Source organism: Brienomyrus brachyistius, chromosome 3, assembly GCF_023856365.1.
Source record: "Brienomyrus brachyistius isolate T26 chromosome 3, BBRACH_0.4, whole genome shotgun sequence".
In the NCBI taxonomy this organism is placed as follows: Eukaryota; Metazoa; Chordata; class Actinopteri; order Osteoglossiformes; family Mormyridae; genus Brienomyrus; species Brienomyrus brachyistius.
In genome coordinates this window covers 9250815-9274111 of record NC_064535.1, presented here as the reverse complement: position 1 = coordinate 9274111, position 23297 = coordinate 9250815, and the positions used below count along the sequence as shown (strand labels likewise).

Sequence of the window (23297 nt, the reverse complement as noted above, 5' to 3'; positions counted from 1 at the left end):
TTTTTAAAGGTGAATGTTATGTCCCTCCCTGCCTGTTTGGCAAGTCTTCGAAATGCTCACCGTTAACCCAAGTCTGATACAAGCATGTTGGAAAACTGCTGAACATGCATGTTGTGTGAAACAAACACATAGGTCCGTATAGCTAAAAGTTATGATTTTATGTTTTATGTCAATGCACACAGCACCGGAAACTATGAGGAGTTCATAATACTTCTTCTGGAAGTCTTCTGTCCTTTCATCTAAGTAGCAGCTATATTCTTCTTCTGATGTGCATTCATCTAATGAAAAGGTCGTCGCCATATCTGCAATTAGGTTACAATTTCCATACTCCCGTTAATTACAACGCAATTACAGAATGCAACTATAATATCAGTGCTTTAAATGCATATTCAAAACAAATGCACAATCAATTCACAAGTGGCTAGATGAAGCGGACTTCAGAGATTTATCACTTAATCTGATTTATTTGCTTATCCTTCTATATGCAAATTCACATCCTTCGTCAGGTAGACAGTTACAGGTTGCGTCTGATGCCGGATCTCATAATCAGGTGTAATACAACAGTAGCGTAATATGAGCAAACCTCGTGTTTTAAACGATAGCACATGTATAATAAGTACAATGCAGACAGTAATAACAGAAACCCACCTTCTGCTCTGTTGAAATGACATCGCTTTGTCTTTGGCCAATATCACCCTCTCCCTTAAGTCACGCATGATATTGTTACGAAAATTGCATGCAGTGATATGATCAGACAAGCCATGCAGCGAAAGACCACTGATCTTAAAGTGTTGTTAGTTCAGGTAGCCACTGCAGAAGCAATTCGATAGATATAAAGCGGACAAACTGCAGCTTTTAAAACAACTTTATTTTGTTTTACGCATTTCTTTGTTTGTTGGGCGATAAGCGATCTGTAACTGCTGTATATATAATGCACTTAAAATACATGTTTCGCCACATATTTGACTTTAGGTTTTGTTGAATGTTTACTGAACAAATAGTTATACATTCACCAGGTACAATTTTACATGAGGATATTTAGCAATATAAACACAGAAAAGGGATAGATTATGTACATGAAAGTACATTCTTGACTTTTTTTTTAGTAAACAGACGTAAGTAAAGAAAACCCGATTCGACTTGATTAAATGAAAGAAACGACATAAAGAAAAGCAACACACAGCATAATAAATGCAGCGATAACCATTACTTCTCTAATACAGAAAAAAAATGACCCTCCGCAAAAGGAAATCAGCGGAATAGGCGTCTGTTGCCACTAGAGGGCAGTGTAAGTGCACAAACTGTATGGACAGGGCTTTTTTTCCACGAGCGTCATTCACCAAGTGCTGTACTTTGAACGCTTTTGGAACAGACTACGCTGTTTTGGCGGTAGAAAAATACGAACAATATAAGCATTCTTAAAATCTTTCTCATAACAGAAAATGATGGTGTTCAATTTAAAAGAGCAGCAATATTTTTTTCTGCTTTTGTTTGTGTATAAACCAGGACAGTTATAGTCTACATCAGGGGTCTCCACGGGGGTCACCACGGGCACCAGGATGCACCCAAAGACCACAGGAGTCGCCCGCGGACCTGTTCTAAAACAGCACAATTCACCAGTGAGCAGCATCTAAAATTTAATCTTATCCTGTTGCTATTCTTTAATCACATTTGCATTTATATAGATTTGAAATTGACAATATATGTAAAAGCATTTAAAACACGTTTATTATACATGAAGTTTAGATAAGTTTAGGAGGGTATTTCAAACTGGTAGCCCTTCGTATGGCTCAGTACCCGTGAAGTAGCTCTCAGTTTCAAAAAGGTTGGTGGCCCCTGCCCTACATCATAATCGTTTTTTGGGGGGGAGAAATGATCTGTTTATTATTTTAAAACTGTTTCCTGTAGTTAAAAATAATTCATATATTGTGTCCGACAAAGAAAAATGCAATGCATAATATCTGATTTTGCAATGTATAATGTAATTACACAAAATCATGATTTCTGCTGAAGTACGGAACTGGAAAATTTGTCCAGCGCTGATTCTAGCAAACTGATCCCTCTCTGAGGCTATTGAAAAATGCAACAACACAGCTGTGACCACATCCAGCTAAACGCTGAACCAGGAAGCCTGAGAAAAGTCCGTGAAACCTGCACACTGCACAACACAACTTTGTGCACGATGACAATCATAAAAAAAAAAAAAAAATCACGTTTCAAAAGGCATGATTAAACACAGCACAGGTTGTTTCAAGTTCAGACGGCTGCAAATGAGTAAAAATAAATATGATTCTGTATATAATCCAGTAGGATTTTGAAGCACCATGAAGCAACATATACAGTAAGAACTTTTTTAATGATACATTTTACTAAATGTGTACTTGATAGGCAGTTTGGAAAATGGATGGATGGATGGATGTACTTGATAGCTGGTGAAATGTACTGCTCATTTATTATAAAGTATGGAGAATTGTACTGCATCAAGTCCAAATTGCTTCACTGAGATAACCTGTCCCTGTATAAAAGGGCAACTGCCTGCTGTGTAAAATTCTTCACTACAAGTGCCAGGGTATCAGTATTAAATACAGCCTGAAAATGACTTAAAGCCTCCGTGCAGTTTCTAGGTTTCAGGCTAGCAGAATGTGCAAATACATTTTCACAGTTATTTATCTTAGCCTTTAATCCCAAAACAAACAGAGCCTGAACTCAACACGATGTAAAACAGGGAACATAACAGTACAACGCAAGTTTAAAAGATGCTAATGGCATTTGTTAAAAGGATAAAGTCTGTAAAGTGTTACAGATTTTTTTTTAATGTGCAAAAAAGTCACCTTTGCAGCTCCTGTTTTTTTCCCCGTAGTATTTGCTGGTGCAGTAACATAGGAGAGAGTTTGAGACTGGGCGGGGGACACAATAATTTAAATAAAAAAAGCCTGTTTACTGGGGTGGGGGGTGAAGGAAGCCAAGTTGAATATTTGGGGGAACACCCCCTGTGCCTATGCATGCCTAAGGTGCATTACCTTGTTAGTGTCACTGTTTCTCCTTCTAGCGCTTATTTGGGTTGGTGGGGGAGGGGGCTGGAGTCTGGAGGCAAACGTTGCCAAGCAGGGATTATTAGGTCCCCAACTCAGACCGATCCAGTTATGTTCAAGGACCTGGGATTATAGTTCTTAAAGCAAATCACATATGATCAGACTCTTATGTAAGCCTTATATATTCTATATAATGTTATCACTGTGTGTTTGATTATTTCATTTGCTCATTTGTATTTTCCTTTATGGGGTGACCGTCCCAACAGACATTTTTGCATTATGTAAATGAATTATACCATAAGACAAATTAGAATGAATTAAGATGCGTCTCATAATTCTCATCTGTAGCACATAACCACTTTGAGTGTATTCTTCAGTTCAAGGTCTGCGTATGGCCCTCTGGCCTTGGTGATCTTCATATCTTTGGCTGGACTGAGAGTCTGCGGTATAATGTTCCTGCTATATGATGGTAAATGGATATTCAGTCACTAAAAATAATCATATGTTCATGTGATACTTCCTGAGTAGCTGGATGCTCAATGAACTAACTCCCTGTGCTCTTGTTTAGAGGCTGGAATTTTGTTTGCCCGGTTTTTCTTGCCTGTTTGACAATTTTTTTGACATTCGGTGGGTAAAACTTGTTATACACGGATTTCAACCGTCATAATAGTTCCTCCGCAATAAACTTAAAGATTAAATCCATGTTGCCTGAGATGTGAAATGTATTTGAATAAGCTGACTCAGCTCTCCTGTGCTGCCTCCTTCCTGTACCCTGTGAACACCAGGTGGCAGTGTGAACTCCACTGTGTAAATATTCCTTTTACCTCCCACCTCGCACATGGATATTGATCAGCGCTGGGTTTACAATAAATTGGGTTAGGAGGTACACAGACCGAAAATTTATTGTTTTAAGTCTGATGTAAACTTTTTAAGTGCTCTGTTGTTTTCTAGGAAACTGTCGGATTACAGTTGGGTACATCCCAACCCTCATATTTTTGTGTCCTTTGTTTATTCTGCGTAAATTGAAGAGAACCTCACATGCTCGAGAAGGCAAAAGTACAATGTTTACATTATGGACCAGAAAGTGACTGAAGAAGAATTCTCTTGGCTCATACAATCCGAGGAAATGCAGACGGAGAAAAAAAATCTAAAATGAGTTCATGTCAGTGCTGTGAATTAAATTCAATATACTTCCATAACTTTTATACACCTTTTATGTGCTTACATTCCAGTTTCCACATGACATCCATACACATAAATCCTTTTAAATCTTCAACACTTCACAGGTTAGAAAATACACATTTTTTTCTCTGCCTTCAAAACCACTCCGGAATTCAAGAAAAGTGGAATGTTGTCATTACGGTGCAGAAGAAAAGTCTCCTGGTTTTCTCTTGCAGAAAAATAAAATTATGAAATAAAATCACAAACCAAACCAAAAACCAAAAGCAAAAAAAAACAAACCCTTAAATGCTATTGTTCAAAGTGTCTACCACAGTGCACCATATGGTAATAAATACTAGTGGTGGCCGAATGAAGCATGAACCATGTGCTGTATTTTTTGACTCCACTAGATGGTGCTCTTGGTTTACTTTGGAGGCACGCTTTTGCCTGAATTTTTGAACAGAGAGCGCCATCTAGTGGGGTCAGAAAATACAACAAATGGTTCAGGAAGTTTCATTTGGCCATCACTAATAAATACAGCATATAAATAATTTACAAGCACCTGAGCAAGGACTCACAGCACCTTTCTGAGGCAGAGCACCAAGGTGTACGCTCAGTCCTTATCTTCTAAACACAAGAGATGCCCAAGTCTGGGGGTGCAAAGGGTTCCATAGTGCAAATGAGGGTCTTCATCTTTAGACTGGCATCCTGCGCTTTGCTCCTCTACTTCCTGTCTGCGGTGATGTGAGGCTTGGGAATTTGTTTGGGCGCAGGCCTAGAAACAGAGGATAATACAAAAGTCCTACAGGTTGAATCTAGACTTGTGCTTCACTACAAATTCCCACAAAAATATTCACACATTACATATCACTAAATCATTTTTTAAATATATTGTTTTGCACAGGGCCACCTTTTTGGAACAAGGAAAAACTTTTTAATATAATGAAATGAAATTATTGCCACAGCATGTAATGAAATCAATCTGAAACACTAAGAAATAGCTATTGAAATTCTCGTTCACGGATTGCAGACACTTTACATTAGTGAGGGAATATTTACATGAAAAATACATCTACACAGCACACCCCCTGAAGGTTAAATGTGATACATCCTGTTTTATTAACAAACATGATCAAACAACAGTATTTACACTCACTAAAGTAAGTCTATTAGCAGCTATTGTCCCCATTGTAATGTCAGATTTACTGGCAGGAGGCAACTGCAAAAGCACAGCTGATACAATGAAATCCAGTTGGCCTAGATTAGACTAATTGCCAGTGTGTGTCTGGTGTAGCAATATAGCTTTTGGGCAGCTTAAGATCCGAATCTGTTGTGTTAGCGTATTCAGGTCTTTTTAGTTTTTCAGTTTTATTGTTCTCTGGTTAAAGCAGGGTGAATGTGACGTTAATATTAATTTCTTTGATAAACAGTAATTTTTTCGAACTGTTGTGTGATTCGTCCCTCGCAATCAGCCAGCGTCCTCTTCGTTTTATTACTTGATGTACCATATAAAGAGATAAATATCCAGGCTGTCATAACAGTGCAAATGATTCACGGGTTTTGCTGGTCTTTGCTTTTCTCACACTGCGAAACGAAGCGGGGGTGAAATCCAGTGGCAGCTGCAATCATTCTCTTCACTTTCGCCTTATTTTCCGTTCCATGAAGCCGCCCCAGAGACACTACGCCCTGCCTGACCCCTCCCACCACCTAAAATGCGTCTTGCTTTCTTCTTCTGTTTCCCTTGTGATCTTTTGAATAATCTCTTCAGGCTGTTCCTCCACTCCACTTGTGTTAGCCCCATCTCCAGTTTATTGCACTGCCTTTCCCGCCCCGGTCCCATGTGGTTCTGGTTGTCATCCCGCCCCAGGCAAATATTAAACACACTTTGCTGGGGTCTTAGCAGGAAATGAGTCGTCTTTGATTACGCCGTTATAGAGATGTAGGCTGGTTTTTGCTGTAGTAGAAGTTTATTTATATGGTAAATATGGGGGAAAATAAGATGTGGCGGTAAATGTAATTTCACTACAGGGCAGTGTTTCCATGTTTTTGCTCCCTCCCAGCTGGTGCAGAAATGCAGGGTGTCTGACAGGGAGCTCAGAGGGAGCAAAAAACGTGGATTGGCTGTGTGTCCCCAAGGACCGGACTGGAAAACACTGCTCTAGGGTGTCCACTTACCTGACAGGCTGTGGGACAGGAGGCACAGGTCTGGGGACACTGGGGACAGGGACGGGCAAGGGGACGCGGCCACATTTGGCTGAAGTGCCACGTCCAAGGCGAGGGGTCCTCCCTAGGGGGTCTGCAGGGAGGGGCTTCTGTGGAGGGCTGGGTTTCTCACTTTCCTGAGAACGACAGGTAACTGGAGAATTCTGCTCACTGATACTTGCCGCAAACATGCTTTGTCCACTGCTTGAATTGTACTGCGACAAAGTTACCACTAGAGGGCACTAAAATGCCATTTCATTCATTCATTACAGCCAGGACTTGCCACCTCTCCTGCGTGGCAGTTGTTTCCACTGGGCATGTGATGAAGAGATATCATGTGTCAGTGATCTGTCTGGGGAGTATGATGTAATGACAAATGTCTGCTACCTTCTGCAGCTGTTCTGCATTGCAAAATGAGAAAACGAAATATTTCCGTCGCAGCAAACGCAAGTCAAGTGCCAAACATCCAAAGTCCCAATCCCGGATTTTTGCCCTTATTAATGGGCTCGCTGTATGCTAAGACTTCGCCCCGGCATTTTTGCCATTCCCTGAGAAACGCGTTATTTTTAAGTGGCACTACTGCATTGAGAGAAACCTTGTCTCGAAGCATTTACCCCACCAGTGATTGCGAGCAGCTGATTTAGCTTAAATCGCCTTAATCGCCTGAGCAGAATAAACCTTTCCCTTGTGAGCTGATCTCATTATTTGACTATGGAAAGATTTTGTCATGGGTGCACAATCCTTTTCCTGGCCTGATGGAGCAAAGGTCTTTACACTGTGCATTATCGGAACATTACCTATGTAAGATGGACACAGCAAAGGTATGTGGACCTTCATTATATGTTTGCGTTTCTCCTGCTAGAGTTAACTGCTTTGTGCTGTGCAGATTCCAAATCATTCCTGTTGGAGCAGTTGGTGCAGTGCAGCTAATTTGGGTACCTTTAAAGACTGCAAATGCTCATGTTTAGGAAACAACACAAAGCGAACAGGCTGAGAAGGATATTTCTTTGTGGGACCTAACAAATGTCATCTTCGGTGCCTTACACTTGCACCATTAGTCAAAAAATGTCTGCCGTGTCCCAAAGTTTTTTAATGATTTAGAGTAGAACAGCTTTTCATAAAGCCCTAACGAGGCTGAGATGTTTTGTGGTGCGGTGGCTCTGTGGGTAAAACTGCGCCTTCACACCTTTGTGGCCGCAGGTTCGACGCCTCCTTAGACTGTCTGTGGATGTTCTCCCTTTCGTTTGCTCTGTGTTGTTTGTTTTTCCATAGAAAATGATTAGGTGACCTGGTATCTCTAAATTGTCCACAGTGTTTACTACCTTTGATGAACTAGCATCCCATGAAGTGTATCTCCTGCCTTGTGCCATATGGAATAAAATCCAGGATCCCTGCTAGCCTACGATGCATGAGGGGATGTGGATGGAAGTTTTGCACCCTGCAATGCATTTGCTAGTTTTCCAGTCTTTGCCACATTTTGCCTCATAAATTTGTGTTACGGCACTAGTCCTAAATGCACCAGTCCAATCAATCTCTGTGATCTGTCAAGGATTTCAAAACATGGAACCAAATGGCCCATTAGACATTAAAAAATGTGGGCCATTTTTGAAAAGGGGGGGGGGGGGGGGGAACAGGACTGAGGGGGCATCACATGCATTCCATGTTTCTCTGCTACCATTCATATGTCAAAAGACAGTTTATTGTATCACTGTCAAATTTATAATAATAATAATAATGATTATTTTTAATACTATTATTGTTGTTGTTGTTGTAATTATGGACACACATAAAGAGTGAACTTTAAACTCTTCAACATCTACACAGACCTGGAAGCAAGGCCTTAAGTCTTGCATTGTAATATTTTCCTCTGCTTCTCCTGTCGTAAAACACACAATCAGTTTCTTGGTAATGAATATATCTGTAGTCTCATCACACAATAGACAGACAACTGGAGACTGTGTTACTTTATTGTCAACCTTCTTTCAAGCAACCTGCACTCTTTTTGAATTCCTCTGCTACTTTGTCAGAAGAGTAGGTCACAGTCTCGCCCACATTCAGAGAAGAGATACCAGGACAGTTCAACTAGTTCAAGCGGGGGACAAGTTTTTTATAATTTAATTATTGCTAGATCCTCTTCTACTATCCATAAGACAGCTTTCCATACTCGTAAAACTATTGCCTCTTTTAATTCATTACTATTGCCACAGCTTGCACTAAGGACCCAGTCAAGGATTCAGTGACCGTAGCCTGGTTACGGTCTCTACACTCAGCATGTCTAATGAAGGTGCTTGTCTTTCAATTTCTACACTCTTTACTAGTCAAAGCGTTACTTTTGTGATCTTTTATGCAAAGCTTGCAAGTCTTCCAGTTTTTCTCATCATCATATTCTAACCACGAATATTCCCTCAAGCATTTACTGTGAAATGGTCTTTTATCTGCAGTCTTTAATCGGTAATTTCACTGGGCCCTTTCAGCGTGGAGCAGTCCGCTTCCAAATTGTTCGTTTCCACCGTATTTGCAGCCAGGTCAGACGTCACTGATGGCCGATCGACTGAATTGTCGTGAGTTTGTCCCTCATTGACTTTTTATTTCGTAAGCTGGGAGCCTGGAAAGAACCCAAGCGAGATTCGCTCCCTGATTTGTACCTGTTGGCCAGGTTGCATATACAAGAAAGTACAAAATGCAGGATGTGAAATTTCTGCTTCTGATGCGCACAACCAATAAAATTAGCAGATACGCTTCAGTCGATACAGACACTTTATTTTGTGGAGGGTTAAACGTAGCTGAGAAATGGCCCACAGATCAGTTCAGTCAAAATTGGCCCACATATGCAATTTGAAAATGTGGAATCCGTCATTTTTGTGCTGCAATGGCGAAAGGGCCAAGCGTCCGCAACATCACCCCAGCGTCTAAAACGCTGGCAGGAGGCACTGCTGCCCGGCCATGAGGTCCGCATGTCCTACACAATACATTTCTCACCATGCTGGTATCCCTCTTTCCAAACCTGATTAAGCCAGAATCACTGAACGTTTGGATGGAACAAAAAGCAGATGCTCAGAATTTCCATTTCTACAGCAGTGGTCAAGCCTCGCTGAAGCTCAGTTAATCTGATCTCTGATAACTGCAGTCTTTGCGGTTGTTTCTATTCTTACACATCATCAGGCATCATTAGCCAACGCCAAAGCAGAGGTCTTGGGTAGCATTGGCTGCCATTGGTGGAATGGCAAAGGAGGACGCTTTTCAGGACATTGTATGTTTAGATTTATCTCTTTTATAGATGCTTTCATCCAAAGCCACGTTTTTTCAGGATGCATCACATAAGCTAAAAGATTCACCTCCTGTTGCCAGCCAATGGATCGTATTGATTAAATGTTTCACGTGAGGCAACACAAATACCACACTGAGCATTTTTCTCGTTAGTTAAACTCATGCCATTCAAAACACGCTCTGCTGTTTTGTGACGTGAAATAATAAATATTGAGCATAAGGAAAATAGCATAGAGGGGTGTTTTTCACACTCCGGGCCTCAACCATCTCCCACGAAACCGTGGAATTCAGCTTAGCGAGGCAGCCGCGTTTGTTTGCGATTAAACACGCTGTGTTAGTGTGGGGGAGTTTGTTTTTGTTTTTGCCATTCTGACTTACCCAGTTGTCCCTGAAGGGGGGCTGGCGTGGGAGGCTGTGGAACGCTGCACCCCTCTGTGGCAGGTCAGCATGGCGAGCGGGGGTCTTTTGAGGGGTGGGGGGCTGCGTGCGTCCGGTGCCCAGGGACAAGGGGCCGCTGATGTGGATTGGCTGGCACTGGGGTAGCCTGCGCAAGCTGGGGGTGTGCAAGTTCTGCCCCGAAAGCTGAGACTGGGAACACAGGTGAGCCAGCTGTGGGAATGAATAGCATCACCCAGTTTCCCACTGTTCTCAAATGCATCGCATAACATCCCAATATCAAATCATAACATAAAACAACTCGCATGGTTTTAGAATATACCCGTTATTTATTTATACAGCTTAGTGTGTTTTACTAAATCAAGTCAGAGAAGTATTTTCTTAGCGGTACATTTAGTTTATTTAGCAGATGCTGCTATCCAAAATGACATACTTTATTTTATTTTATTTTTTTGAGAAATCTGGGCCAGACAGTTCCTGGAGGACCTGGGGTTTAAGAGCCTTGCTCAGGGGCCCAACAGTAAAATCAACGGGATTCGAACCGACAACCTTCCCATCGCAGCATCCAGGCCTCCGTGTTTTTCCAAAACCCAAAAATGTGAAGACCCATGACGACTGGGCAATGTAGGCCGGTGACATAGTCCCTTTCGGTCGTCCACTGGTGAGTTCAATAATATTGGAACTGAGACAGATATCTGGTAGAAGATGCTGAGGACTTCATTTAAATCCCGCTGCATAACAATGAAGTCCTGGTTTTCAGGATTGGGGACAGGGTGGAGCAGAAAATCCTCAGAGGCTGGTCACGCTTGCCATCTCTGCATGCATATCAGTGCAAATCAAATCTATTCCAGTTTTCTACCAATTCTTCAACCAATAAATCCCCCCACCCACTCCTAGATGCCATGGCATGCATCCATGTCATGTGCCCGGTATAATGATCAGGCCCCCTAGTTTAAATCTCATTTAAACGGCACCACCCCTCAATTACAGCTCGGACGCACTTCTCTCATATCACCCTGGTTATTAATATTCCTTCAGAGAGCGATGACACATAAATCAATTACCCAGCTAGCAGTTGTCTGGCTTTGACAGTAATTGTGGAAAGTAATAGGGTTTTCCGTCACTTGGCAGTTAGCGTCTGCTCCGGGCCCTCACTGGGAAAACGCACTGCATCTAATTGGATTGGGAGTTTGTTTTTTTTTTTGACAACTTAAATAGGTTTGACGGGCAGTGTTCTTTGCCTCATGGCTTCAGAGTTGAATAGGTTTCTAGCTCTGGTGTGTGAAGTTTGTGTGTTTTCGCCCACAGACTGGGATTTTCTCAGCATCACGAAGGCATCCTGTTCAGAACTGCTGATTATAAATTAGGGTGTGACTGTGTCTGCATATGTGCAATAGAATCGCATGGTGATGCTTTGTTCATCCCTGTGTGGTAATTGGGTGTCGTATACATACCCCATCATGCTCTGCATGAGACAAACAGACATATTTAAAGGTGAGATCCAGTTCTGAGGCCAAAATTCAGTGTCAACCAGCACCCCTGAAATGATGAGGGTTAGAAGCCTTGCACAGGGGCCAATAGTGTGTAATAAAGCATTATGTAATAATGCCGCATTATGTAATAACCCGACAGAATGTAACAAATTAAATGCTGACAATAATAAAGATTACAATGATGATCATGATCATAATAATATTCCAATGTCGCAATTAAAAATTTTTAAATAATGTAGTCTATAATTTTGTAACATTTCCTCGAGCTATTACATAATGAAGTGTTATTACATAAAGCATTCTTACACGGTGTGTGACAACGCGTTATGTAACAACATTGCATTATGTGATGGAAATTTGTTACATTTTGTCAAGTTATTACAGAGTGTGGCATTATTACATACTGCACTGTAACAGGTTGGCATCACTCTGCCGAGGCATTTCAACTGGGTACCATGTTATTACGGGTGCAGTGTCCTAGCCTGCTGCCTTGTGTGTGGGCCTGGTGTTTGGTTCTGGTCCCAGTATAGCCTGTGAGTTGCCCTCGGATTGGTTCTGGATTAATAAAGCCACTCATTGGAAGAATGGAAACTGAAACCGGTTGTTATAGGCGAGTGAAGGAAGTTCAATACGTCTTGTGGTGGATGTTCATTTTACAGTGTGTAATCTCAGTAAGATCGTAGGGAAGGGCACAGCAAAGGGAAATGAGACCCACCTTATATATACTGGCGCTTGGCAGCTTGGCTGGGGGGGTTTGAGGAGGAGAGGACCTGCATGTGGAACGCAAGTGATGTGGATTGGGGGGTCGGTTTGGATCCACAGACCTGTAAATACAGAGAAATACTATTAAGCAATGCATGTATCAATCTATATATACCACACACATATGTACGTGTGAGTGTGTGTGTGTGTGCGCGTGTATAAATTTAGTTCTAGTTGCAGGTAACTCTAGCTTGATTAACACACCTCTGAGACCCGGGTTTGAGTCTCTGCCTGGGTTATATGTGTGTGGAGTTCGCATGTTCTCCCCATGTCGTCGTGGGGTTTCCTCCGGGTACTCCGGTTTCCCCCTACAGTCCAAAAACATGCTGAGGCTAATTGGAGTTGCTAAATTGCCCATAGGAGTGCATGTGTGCGTGAATGGTGTGTGAGTGTGCCCTGCGATGGGCTGGCCCCCCATCCTGGGTTGTTCCCTGCCTCGTGCCCATTGCTTCCGGGATAGGCTCCGGACCCCCCCGCGACCCAGAAGGATAAGTGATTTGGAAAATGGATGGATGGGTTTGTGATCTTTCAGAGATTGATCACAAAACTGCATTGTTTTGCTAATAGGATTTCTAGCTCTTATCGCAAAATATTACATAAAACCACAGTTCAGACAGAAAGATGGTGACCTTCTTTTCGATGAAGTACAACTTTTAAAAAAAAATTTATTTAGCTGATGTTTTTGTCCATGGAAATGTCAAAGTGAGGATCAGAGAGCAGGGAGACACGACGCCCCTCGGGAAGTTGAGGTTGAAGGCTTTGCTCAAGGGCCCAACCGTGACACTTTGCCGCCAAATTTGAGTCACTGACCATCTGATCATGGGCACACAGTCCCTCTCCCCACCTTAGGTAGTACCTCGTTAAACTAGTTAACTATCTGGCTGTTTGGAGGATGGTACCTTAACTTTTCAATGGCTGTCTTCTTGTTAGTGAGTAGCAGCCCGAGGAGAGTTTTTCGTTTGAGGTACGCAACAAGCCCAAGAGCCACGAGGCTCAGTACTGTCACCACCACAGCCGCTGTCATCCCATTGGCATCAGCTGTAAATGGACACATAAGAAAGTGGAAAATTTAAACGTGACAAGAAACATCCTAGCAAGCACATAGCTCTTGGAAAAATTAAGAGACCACTCTCTTTTAAAAAAAAAAAAAAAATCTGAAATCCTGGTTTAATCCCGATTCTGCTAGAAAAAGGCTACACTGTGAGGCAGGCTGCTTCCAGGCTCAAAGTTTCTAAGACAGCAGTACACAAGAATAAGGCAAAGCAGGAGACCCTGGGAATGACAATGAACCAGCCAGGTAAATGGAGGGAGCCAGAGATGACCGTCAACTTATCCGACAGTGTCTGATAAATCGGAGAATGACACCAAATGACCTTCAAAAGGAATGGGAAACATTAACTACAGGTGTGAAGTGCACTGCTAGGACAGATCATATCATGCTCCTAGAAGCAGGACCGAAGATGTACTGCATAAAGTATGGAAGAAGCCCTTCATTAATGAAGGTGCATACCCATAAATTGAGAAATGAGTGAAACGAAACGTTGGATGTGGTCTGTTAATTTTTTCCAGAGCTGTAAGAATGATTGTGGTGGTCATGGCAGAGTAGTTCATGTCAAAGTCCTTCTACGTTGCTTGTAACTTCTCCACCCAATTAAAACAGGTCTGACCCCTGTGGCAAATACCTGTCAACCTCATGGGTCCACTGTCCACGCTTCCCCCAAAACCTGATCTGTTACAGAAGGGCGGCTCCCAGTTCATCTCACAGTGGCAGTTCTTCTTGTTGTTGCATACCTGTCAAACACCATAACTCTGCAAGGTTTCATATTTATGCAGCTATTCATCCGCATGACCCTGACTTAAAAGATGGATGGATGGATGTATGAATGGATGGTAGCTGTTTAAGGTAAGCAGCTCTAGCTCTCAACCTTAAACCTTCCGACCACAGTTACATGCTGTTATCCAGTTGACCACCTGCTCCCTTTAAAGATCACTGCAAGCCCCTGGAAAATCCTAATGAATCCATGTGTCATCTCTAGATATAGGTGCAGTAATGTACAGCTCTATAACTTTTGTTCCATTGCCTTATTAGATGCAGTTGTGTTATATTTGGCCAGGTTTGGGCTAACATAATAATGCATAATGTGAAACCCTCTAGAAACGTTTCTGTAAAAATGTTTGTTTTTGTTTTCCCAAATGAAATGTGGAAATACATTTGTATAGTAAATATTACCTAAGAGCACCACCTTTCTACAGAGCGCAAGTGTCATTTCTCCGAAACTAATGTACTGGAGTACGGGAAGGGAAACACCATGAAGATCTACTGATTTTCCTGTGCCAAGGTTTCACTCTGTTTTTTTTGGACGTCCTTATCCTTAAATGATTTTGTTCTGCGAGGCCCAGTAGGACACCCCAGTGAGGTAATAAGATCCAGCTGAGGGCTCCTCTGGCAGGAACCATCTTGATCTGATCTAGATCAGCAGATTTCAGACCGTTCTGGGAAAGCGTCTTGTTAACATGCAGTTTGTACAGTCCTGTAGAGGCTGAAATCATCCAACTCTGCTTTGAAGCAGAAATGAGCGCTTAGACCTAGTCTTGCACAATTCCTTGGGAATCATACACAGATGATTCCAGTGTCCCACAACTCCGTGCTCAATGCGCAATTATAAGATGGATGGATGAATTATTCCTGTGTGCTCGAGGTGTTTCTGGTCCACACAAACAACAACTAACACAACAAAGTCAAAATGTTCCCTTCAAAATCTTTACTCAAAATGCCGAACAAGGAAAACCACTAAAATGAACAGATCCTGTGGTCCCATTTTCCAGCCAGACTACAATTCTCACATTGAGGTGACTTATCCATTTGAGAAGAAATCTAAAAGTCTTAGTCTCCCCGCTCCAGCAAGAAGATGAACGGCGTCTTAAGGTTAGCCAAATTGAGTGGAGCTGTTTGGGCTTGATCAATGCAACCTTTAAAGCTGAACCAGTAAGGTGCGTATGTAAGGGATGGAGGTACCTGACACCGGCGAAGAGCTGAGATGAGGCTGGTAGGCAGTGGAGTATTTGGAGTGGAAGTAAAATATAGTGTAGTGTCACAAACTAATGGAGTGTAGAAAAGGCAATCTACTCCAACAATGTCCCCAACCACCTGAGACATTACAGACACACTTACCCCACGGCTGTTGCACTTCCTTGAGCACTCATGCACCCCAAACACACTAATGTTCTGGCATCGCCGGTTCAGGCACATCTATGGGATGGAAGCATAATGTCAACTGGGGAAACCGTGACAAAATATCCCTATAAAATATGTTGCTTTAGTCGTATTGAATTTTATGCACGGTTTGTCTGTCTGTTATACTTCATACCAAAATAGAAAACACCAACAGCAACCGAGCTACTGTCAGAGCCTTGCTCCTTTCAGTCACAACCCCCCTCCCCAGTGTTTGTGTGGGAGAGCCAGGTGCCAACTGGGAGGGGGGCAGTGAAGCTCTCACCCCTAGCAAACAAAGAGACGCAGGCGACGGACAGCTGAGGATCCCCTGCCCATTTTTAAAACTTTCCTCTGTTGGTTACCCATTTGACCCCCCCCCCCCCCCCCCCACCTTGGGCCTCAGGTTTCAGCAAGCTAAAGATGCGGCTTGACTTCATGGTTCACCTAAGCTGACCCTGGAGCTCCCTATACGTGAAGAACTTGGCCTGATCTGCAAATCCCTATGACCAAACCCTCAGCCCCTTGATGTAAAAAAGATGTTGACACATGCATAACAGGCTAACATTGGGCTCGAAAGAGGGAAGCGAGCTGGCCGTAACCCTGCAAATATTTCACTTTTTAAATGACTCCACCACTTCAGAATGCTTGGGCAAGAAAAGTAAGACAATGGATTATGTTAGGATTTTCCCCTTCTCAGCCATTTGCAAACATACAGCACAGCCTTCAAAAAGGACTGCAAAACCAACAATTTGTGGTAATATTTAATGTTTCTCTGTATTTATCCGATTTTGAATTTGCAAACGGAACACAAAAGAGTCACTGTGGCTCGATGGTTCAGTGCTTGTTATCCGAAGGTCGCCAGTTCAAATCCTGCAGTTGGCAGAGTGATGTCATCGTTGGACCATTGAGCAAGGTCCCTAACCCCAGTTGGTCCTGGGACTCGCTAACCCAGCTTCCTGGAGTGTATGTCACTTTGTATAAAAGCGTCTGCAAAATATGCAAAGCCATTCTTTTAACTCCCTTTTATGCTGTAGTTAGAGACACTCTGAAGCCTTTACAGCCCCTCTCACCATGCCATCGCCACATTTGGTTCCCGTAAGGACGAGCCCTGGATCAGGCATGTCATCCCCTAGGTAGACATGTGTCCCTCGACACAGTATGCGCCCGCCCTCCTGCAGCGGGATGTTCGTTTCGATGGAGACCGCATTTGTGCCGATGACGGGCCGTTTGGCTCCTCCCTGGCACTGAATTTTTCCACACTTAGCATCTCTGCAAAAAAGAAAGAAAGTAAGAACGTCTTAATCGCCTTCATGGGATTTGCAGTAAGTAGTAGCGTTTGCAGGCTCCTTTGAACAACAGCTCTGTGCGCTGCTTTAGGAGAAATCTGAATCGTTAGAAAGACAAGCAAAACAATCAGATTCAAGTTTTCATTGGTAATTTCTGTCATTTCTGTTACCATTGTAATAAAAAAGAAATAAGGCACAAGGACCGTATTTTATTGAAGTAATAATTTGAGATCTAAGGCAAATATTGAATGATTCAATTAATACTTCTATAAATTTCTGATTCAGTTATTTTTGTATGTAAACCCTTTCAGCAAGTCATATTCTCTATATGCATAACCTTAATAGCGTTGCCACGCTGATTCCTTTCCAGTTCTCCAATCACAGGGGATACAGCCCTCGTTCTCCAATCACATGGCACACGACCCTTGTATGTGGCCAACCTATTGGTGCTCAACAGGTATGAATTTAAGGACTCTGCGGGGAGTCATAGAATGACGGTTGCACATTGTGAGTCATTACGCTAACCCATGCAGTTCTCAGATTCAGCTCACCGCGCGTCACATTTAGCGAACGACCCCTTGCCGTCTTTTCCGCAGTTTCCATACGGATCCCCAGCAGAGTTAACTCTCTCAAAGCAAATCCCGGGTGCCGGCTTTGCTCCTGCGGTGGAGAACAGAGGAAGTTCAATATGATGGGAAACAAGCCCAAGGAAGGCAATGCCTGCATCAGTTTGTGCACCAAAGGTAGATTAACTCACCTAGAGGCCCTGGACTGACTTATGGACGCTTAGGTTTTGGCGATTTAATGAACTTTTCAATTTTTCTGAGGTGGGGCAGAGCCCTGCTGTTTGATGGGCTCCTAGGTTATAGCCTAAGATGGCCTATGCATTAATCTGCCCCTGGTGTGCATACTCACATAAAAGACACTTTCTGTATTCTAGGTCTCCATGTCCACCAATGACCTGTAGTAGTTATCACATAAATTGTACGGTTACACTTTACATTAACTGCACCTTTATAATGCCACTGTAGAACATTCAGTGAACCTTTATAATGCATTCATAATGCTTTCATAGAACATTCATAAGCAGCATGGAAGTATACCTTAACTTACCTTAGCAGCTTAATAACAACAAGCATTATAATTGCATAATGTTTATTAATGTATATTAAAACTGTTAAGGTACGTTAGGCTGTTAAGATATACTTGCATGTTGCTTATGAATGTTTTACGAACGCATTATGAAAGTATACTGAATGTCCTACGAATGCATTATAAAGGCATTATGAAGGTGCACTGAATGTCCTATGTATGCATTATAAATGCATTATGAAGGTACACTAAATGTCCTACGAATGCATTATAAATGCATTATGAAGGCACACTAAATGTCCTACGTATGCATTATAAATGCATTATGAGGGTGCAGTTAACGTAAAGCGTTACCAATTGTACTATCATATAAATATTATCAGATTAATTTTAGCAGTTCTCCAAGCTGCAATGTTTATGTTAGCTACTGTGCTCAGCCGGTCCTTCCTGAAACCTGAGCTAGTCTCACATCTAAGGGTCCTTAAGTACCATGCATGCCACTGCTAAGGCTAGCAGCCGCACAGTCGCTCACCCGGGCCCCACAGCGTGATGCACTGTTGCTCGTGGGTCTGGCAGACCCCGTTGTAGCAGAAACCGTCCACGCCGTAGCAGGAGTGGCCGTCATGCAGGTACACGTTGGCGGGGCAGTGAGAAGCGGCACCCGTGCAGAACTCGGGCAGGTCGCAGGCGTTGCTGGACTCCCTGCACGACGTTCCTGCTGGCTTCAGCTGCCGAGGCAGGGGAAGACGGGTCAAGCACATATGATATATATATATATATATATATATATACCTATAATATGTATGTGTGTGTATGCATTTGTGCACATATTCAGTTCAATTCCATTTATTTTCATATAGCGCCTTTCCCAACAGAATCGTCCCAAGGTGCTTTACATGGATTAAACATCATTAGAGAGAGTAATACAGAATATATACATATATACTGTGAATAGGTCTCAGTCAGTCAAAGAAATGTTTACAGCTTTATAGTTAGTACATATTTCCTAAGAAATTTTACATTAGACTATATAGAAATGAATGATAACACAATAAAAAGCAACAAGAATTTCTTCTGTTCTCCACAAAGTTACTGAACTCTCCTTGCATGGCCTGAACACCACTTCTCTTCCCAAGGAACACCCCGGCCGTTTCGGGTATTTGTTAAATTTCACCACCAGCTCACTTAATTAACTTGCTTAAATTATTTCACAGGGTTCTGGTTAGCCAAACATGGTATGCTAGTGGTTGAGTTGTCAAACGCAAGGCTATATCTGTTAGACTGCAAATATGCGTGCGCCGAGAGGAGAGATTTTGAATTGGCTAAACTCTGGCAGACATAAAATTGAAGTTTTACAGCATCAAAGATAATTTAAACATAATAAGTGCATCATTATTTTGATGCATGACTTTCCTTAGCATTTTCCAATGCTCTGGAACGCAATTTCCCTGCCATACAGTAAATTATGATTGTGTCAGTACTAGTGAGCGAGTATTAATGATAAAACGTTACCTTGCAATCCTCACAGCACTGTCCGTGTGCACAGACAGCGTCGGCCTTCAGCGTGCAGGTCGTGGCATTGCAGCAGGGGTTTATGCACTCCTAAGACGGAAGCCACACATGAAGGTCACTGCTTTTGAGCACTACAGCTGTAATGTTAACAAAGAAAACTGATTGGCCCACCATCCTGAACGTGGCGGTTTACTGCAGGGAGTCATCCAATCATACACTTTCGTGACTGTCATCCTTATCAGGGTATATGTACTAACTCTCAAGACAACACAAACTCACTGCCTCCTTTTCTTGAAGATGATTGACCAATGTTGATCAATGCTAGTGACTTGAAATCTTTATACAGATTATGCCAAAAATAATGTCCAGGGATGCTTTTCTAACATGGAAAAAGGTTGGTAAAGGCCCTAGGATATCACTGGTGACAAGTCTGGTACTATCATGGAAGTCCTTGGCATGGACACTGGAGACGTTCCATCCCATTAAGATCTGCAGTGTCACTGGAGTGCGTCACTGCACTCCCATGAAGGGAGTATGAGCAAAGATTTGGATCTTACATGCTTATTCAAGTTGGACCCTGTTTCTCTGAGAGATCTTATCCTGCCTTTGTATAGGCTGAAGGTGACCACCTGTCCCACTCTTCCTCATTTGCTGGCGTGCTCACTGGAGCAGCAGGGGACATCTGCCAAACAGCCAGTCAGAACTGCAGATATCCTCAATACTGTATCACCAGCAATTTAAACACTCACTGCGGTTTTGACTGCTTTCAGTTATCTTTTGAAAAAGTATGTTTTCCCTAGAAAAGTTTTGGACAGAACTTTTTAAGGCCTCTAAGGGTCACCCTGCAATGTTGTATATTCAAGCCAAGGCTTTTCTGGCTTTAATTTGCAATTTCTGATTTGTTGTTTTCCCAGATAATTTCCATATAATAAGTCAAAGTAACACAACACTTTGAATGTCACTTCTAAGAACTCATTATACCATGGAAATTATAACAATTTATTTATGCCTTTTCAAAGCAAATGAAATAGTGCTATACTTTTTTGACAAAACAAATCACTTTCAATTGTTTATGATCACATACTGCATAATTAGAATTTTGCACGTGAGTCAGACTTTTTCGAGTCTGGAAAAGTTGTCCTGGACAAAACAATCCTGCACTATTGGACAATTTCTCTTTGAGATTCTGTGTTTTTCTAGATTGGACATGAATCTGTGTGGACAAATCATGTTTGTCATATATGTGTGTGTTTGTATATATATTTTACTTCACATCACCAGCAAGATGTACCGGGCGTATATATGCATAGAAACAGACTCAAATGCGTAGAGATTCTGCTGTTTCGGCATGAATCGACACCCAAATAAACAACAAACCATGGAAAGAAAATTCCCAAATGTTGGAAAATGATGAACAGTTTAAGTAGTGCAGCAGAAATCACAAGTGCCTTCATGGTCATTTTACAGGAGACTATAAAAAAGAAGGGAAATATATACAGTAACACAGACAGATTTATTTTGAAAAAGGCAAATGGAGCAGAAAGGCTTGTTGCTGCCTGATTTGGCACAAACACATGCACTCGGATTTCCTTTATTTTTATTTTTTACTTTTGTTGCATTTTTTCTTATGCTAGTTTTTTTTTTTTCTCTATGCGGACTCTGGTCTCTGCCTTCTATTGGAAAGCTGCTACAGGGCTGCTATTGCCCTGGTACCTGCAGTCCAGATGCGGGGCTGCCTTCCCTCCACTGTTAACTTGTGCTCATTTTTGACAGCTGGGCCGATGGAAGCCCTCAGCCCCAGCCGTGTTAATTAAGAAAGAGTTTGTTTTAATTCGACGCGATTCTAGACGACGGACACGACCCATGTGCGAACACGCTGTTATGGGAAGTGTTAGGAGGGCATGCCCCGGGCAAGCCAGGGCGTCCGGGGGGGGAGGGGGGTGAATGTGGGGGGCTGGCTGTCTGCTCACAGCTGAAGTCGTGCTGTACCTCCAGCTCGCCGCAGTCGCACTCCTCGCCCTCCTCCACGTAGCCGTTGCCGCACTTCTGCCCCCCGTAGAGCACCTTGACCTCGGGCATGTTGAACAGACACATGCCCATTCCCTTTTCCAGGCTGGCTGCCAGATCTTTCTTACTGCAACTGCTGAACACCGTGGGAAACGGGTACCTGAGGGGGCAGGGGGCAAAACAGTCACACAGTAAGGGCACTAGTTCCTCAGAAAAACAAACTCTCCCTACTAAACACTAAAATACTGTTGTGGTCATGCTTCAATACAAATGCATAAAAATGCTACAGCTTTCTCTATTCTTTTTCGACTGCAAGATAATCATAAAGGAAATGAACATTCTAAACATGTCATCATTGTTTACTTTTACGTTGTAATGTTTTTTTTTCTTGCATTTGTCCCGTCTATCTGCGCACATCACGTATAAAGCACTGGGGAATGCTAGTTTGCATCACCGTATGCAATATACTGAATATGGTTGGTGTTTCAATAAAATCCCAATTGACTTGACTTGATTTGACTCGAAACTGGAAGATATCCATGGTCTGTGGTTTCTGGAAAGAAGTTTGAGAGTGTCGATCTCCTGAGACAATGGGAATCCACTTGCCGATAGTGTGTCTGGATCGTCAAGCTCTTGACTGACGTAATTAAGCACGGGCTTTTGCGAATCTTTGTCTTCCTCTTGCACTTCAGTACAGAGAATGCCTTTTCCATTAGGTTCCTGTCAATGTAATTCAGAACAAGCTTCGCCTTGGAGATACCGCACCGGCCAGGCATTTCTGAATGCATCCCAAATGCTGTTTCAGTATCATTCCCTGAAGAGTGATATGAAAGTCTCTTAGATGAGACTAGAGAAGCTAGCTCTCTTTGTTTTGCTTTGTGAATGCATCGCATTTAATCAATAAATATGTAGACCATAGTGACTTGGGAATCCAACTGCCTTGCATTTCTCCTATTTAAGTGGGATCAAATCATGTGTTTTGAGGACAATGTGTACAACCTAAATGGAAACAGAAATCTACAGTATGTCTGCATCTGAGTTCAGTTCAGCTTCATTCACAAGGCTTCTGCAAACCATCGGGAAATACAAGAATCTTTATTTACTTGCAGTTTTCTGATGCAACAAAGAACTTGCTTGGCCAGTCTACAAACTCTCTGAGCTGTTATTCGACTTCTGTGACGTCTATGAAATGCAAAGATACTAGAAATGACAGGCCCGAGGTCAGGGCCAAGACTGATTTTAAATGATGTAACTGAGGTATTACAGCGGAGATGTCTGAGAGAATGAATATTGCATCTAGTATTAAAAACAAGCCTGGACAATTAACTTTGCATCCTTGATGCTATTAGATCACAGTTCCTGAACATAATCACATAATCAATGGACCACATCTTACTCTGAGCAAATACCTTCAATTTGTCACTCGACTCTTACAAAGCCCAAAGAAAACTTTCAGCTTGGTTCCACAGCACTAAGAGTTTCTGACATATTCATGAGGTGTTTTGATTGGCTGTCCCATGTTATTATTTGTTTTACGGATAAAAGAAGGTGTTTTATGAGTGAGAGACAAGAGGCGTCTGGGCCAGCAGAGGAGATCAGGTTTGCCAGACACTGCATGTGTAATGCAGTGAGCAGATTGTCCTGTGCTAAGACACGATGGCCACATCAGCAGAAAAGCACCAGAGCTTACTTTGCACCATTTTATATCCTTTTTTCTGCTCCTGAGCCAGTTTCTAAGATGTTTGTTGTCCCATTGCTGTCCAAAAAAATCTAAACGGCCTATTCTTCAGTTACATAGTGTTACAACATTCAGAAAAGAATACGATACAGGGCACAGTTCTTTGAGAAAAAAAATAAAAAATAATAAATGACT

The 23297-nt window shown here is 42.3% G+C and overlaps 1 protein-coding gene across 5 annotated transcripts in view; it reads right to left on the bottom strand.

Annotated features, from left to right (window-relative positions):
* Window positions 1-850: 850 nt before the first annotated feature.
* LOC125739227 (disintegrin and metalloproteinase domain-containing protein 12-like) overlaps window positions 851-23297 on the bottom strand; it is a 66088-nt gene continuing 43641 nt past the window's right edge. Inside the window, exons 12-23 of one of the 5 annotated variants that reach the window (XM_049009103.1) lie at window positions 21407-21584; window positions 19418-19507; window positions 18438-18633; window positions 17365-17473; window positions 16598-16796; window positions 15330-15563; window positions 13996-14104; window positions 13213-13351; window positions 12267-12375; window positions 10041-10271; window positions 6369-6532; window positions 851-4968 (exon numbers count right to left, since the gene is read on the bottom strand). In XM_049009103.1, coding sequence (XP_048865060.1) covers window positions 4917-4968; window positions 6369-6532; window positions 10041-10271; window positions 12267-12375; window positions 13213-13351; window positions 13996-14104; window positions 15330-15563; window positions 16598-16796; window positions 17365-17473; window positions 18438-18633; window positions 19418-19507; window positions 21407-21584 — 1810 coding nt within the window. In that variant the 3' untranslated portion in view covers window positions 851-4916. Of the gene's footprint in view, window positions 4996-6368; window positions 6533-10040; window positions 10272-12266; window positions 12376-13212; window positions 13352-13936; window positions 15564-16597; window positions 16797-17364; window positions 17474-18437; window positions 18634-19417; window positions 19508-21406; window positions 21585-23297 lie in introns of those variants that run through there. The other 4 variants (XM_049009104.1, XR_007397098.1, XM_049009106.1 and 1 more) reach the window with 4 other exon arrangements.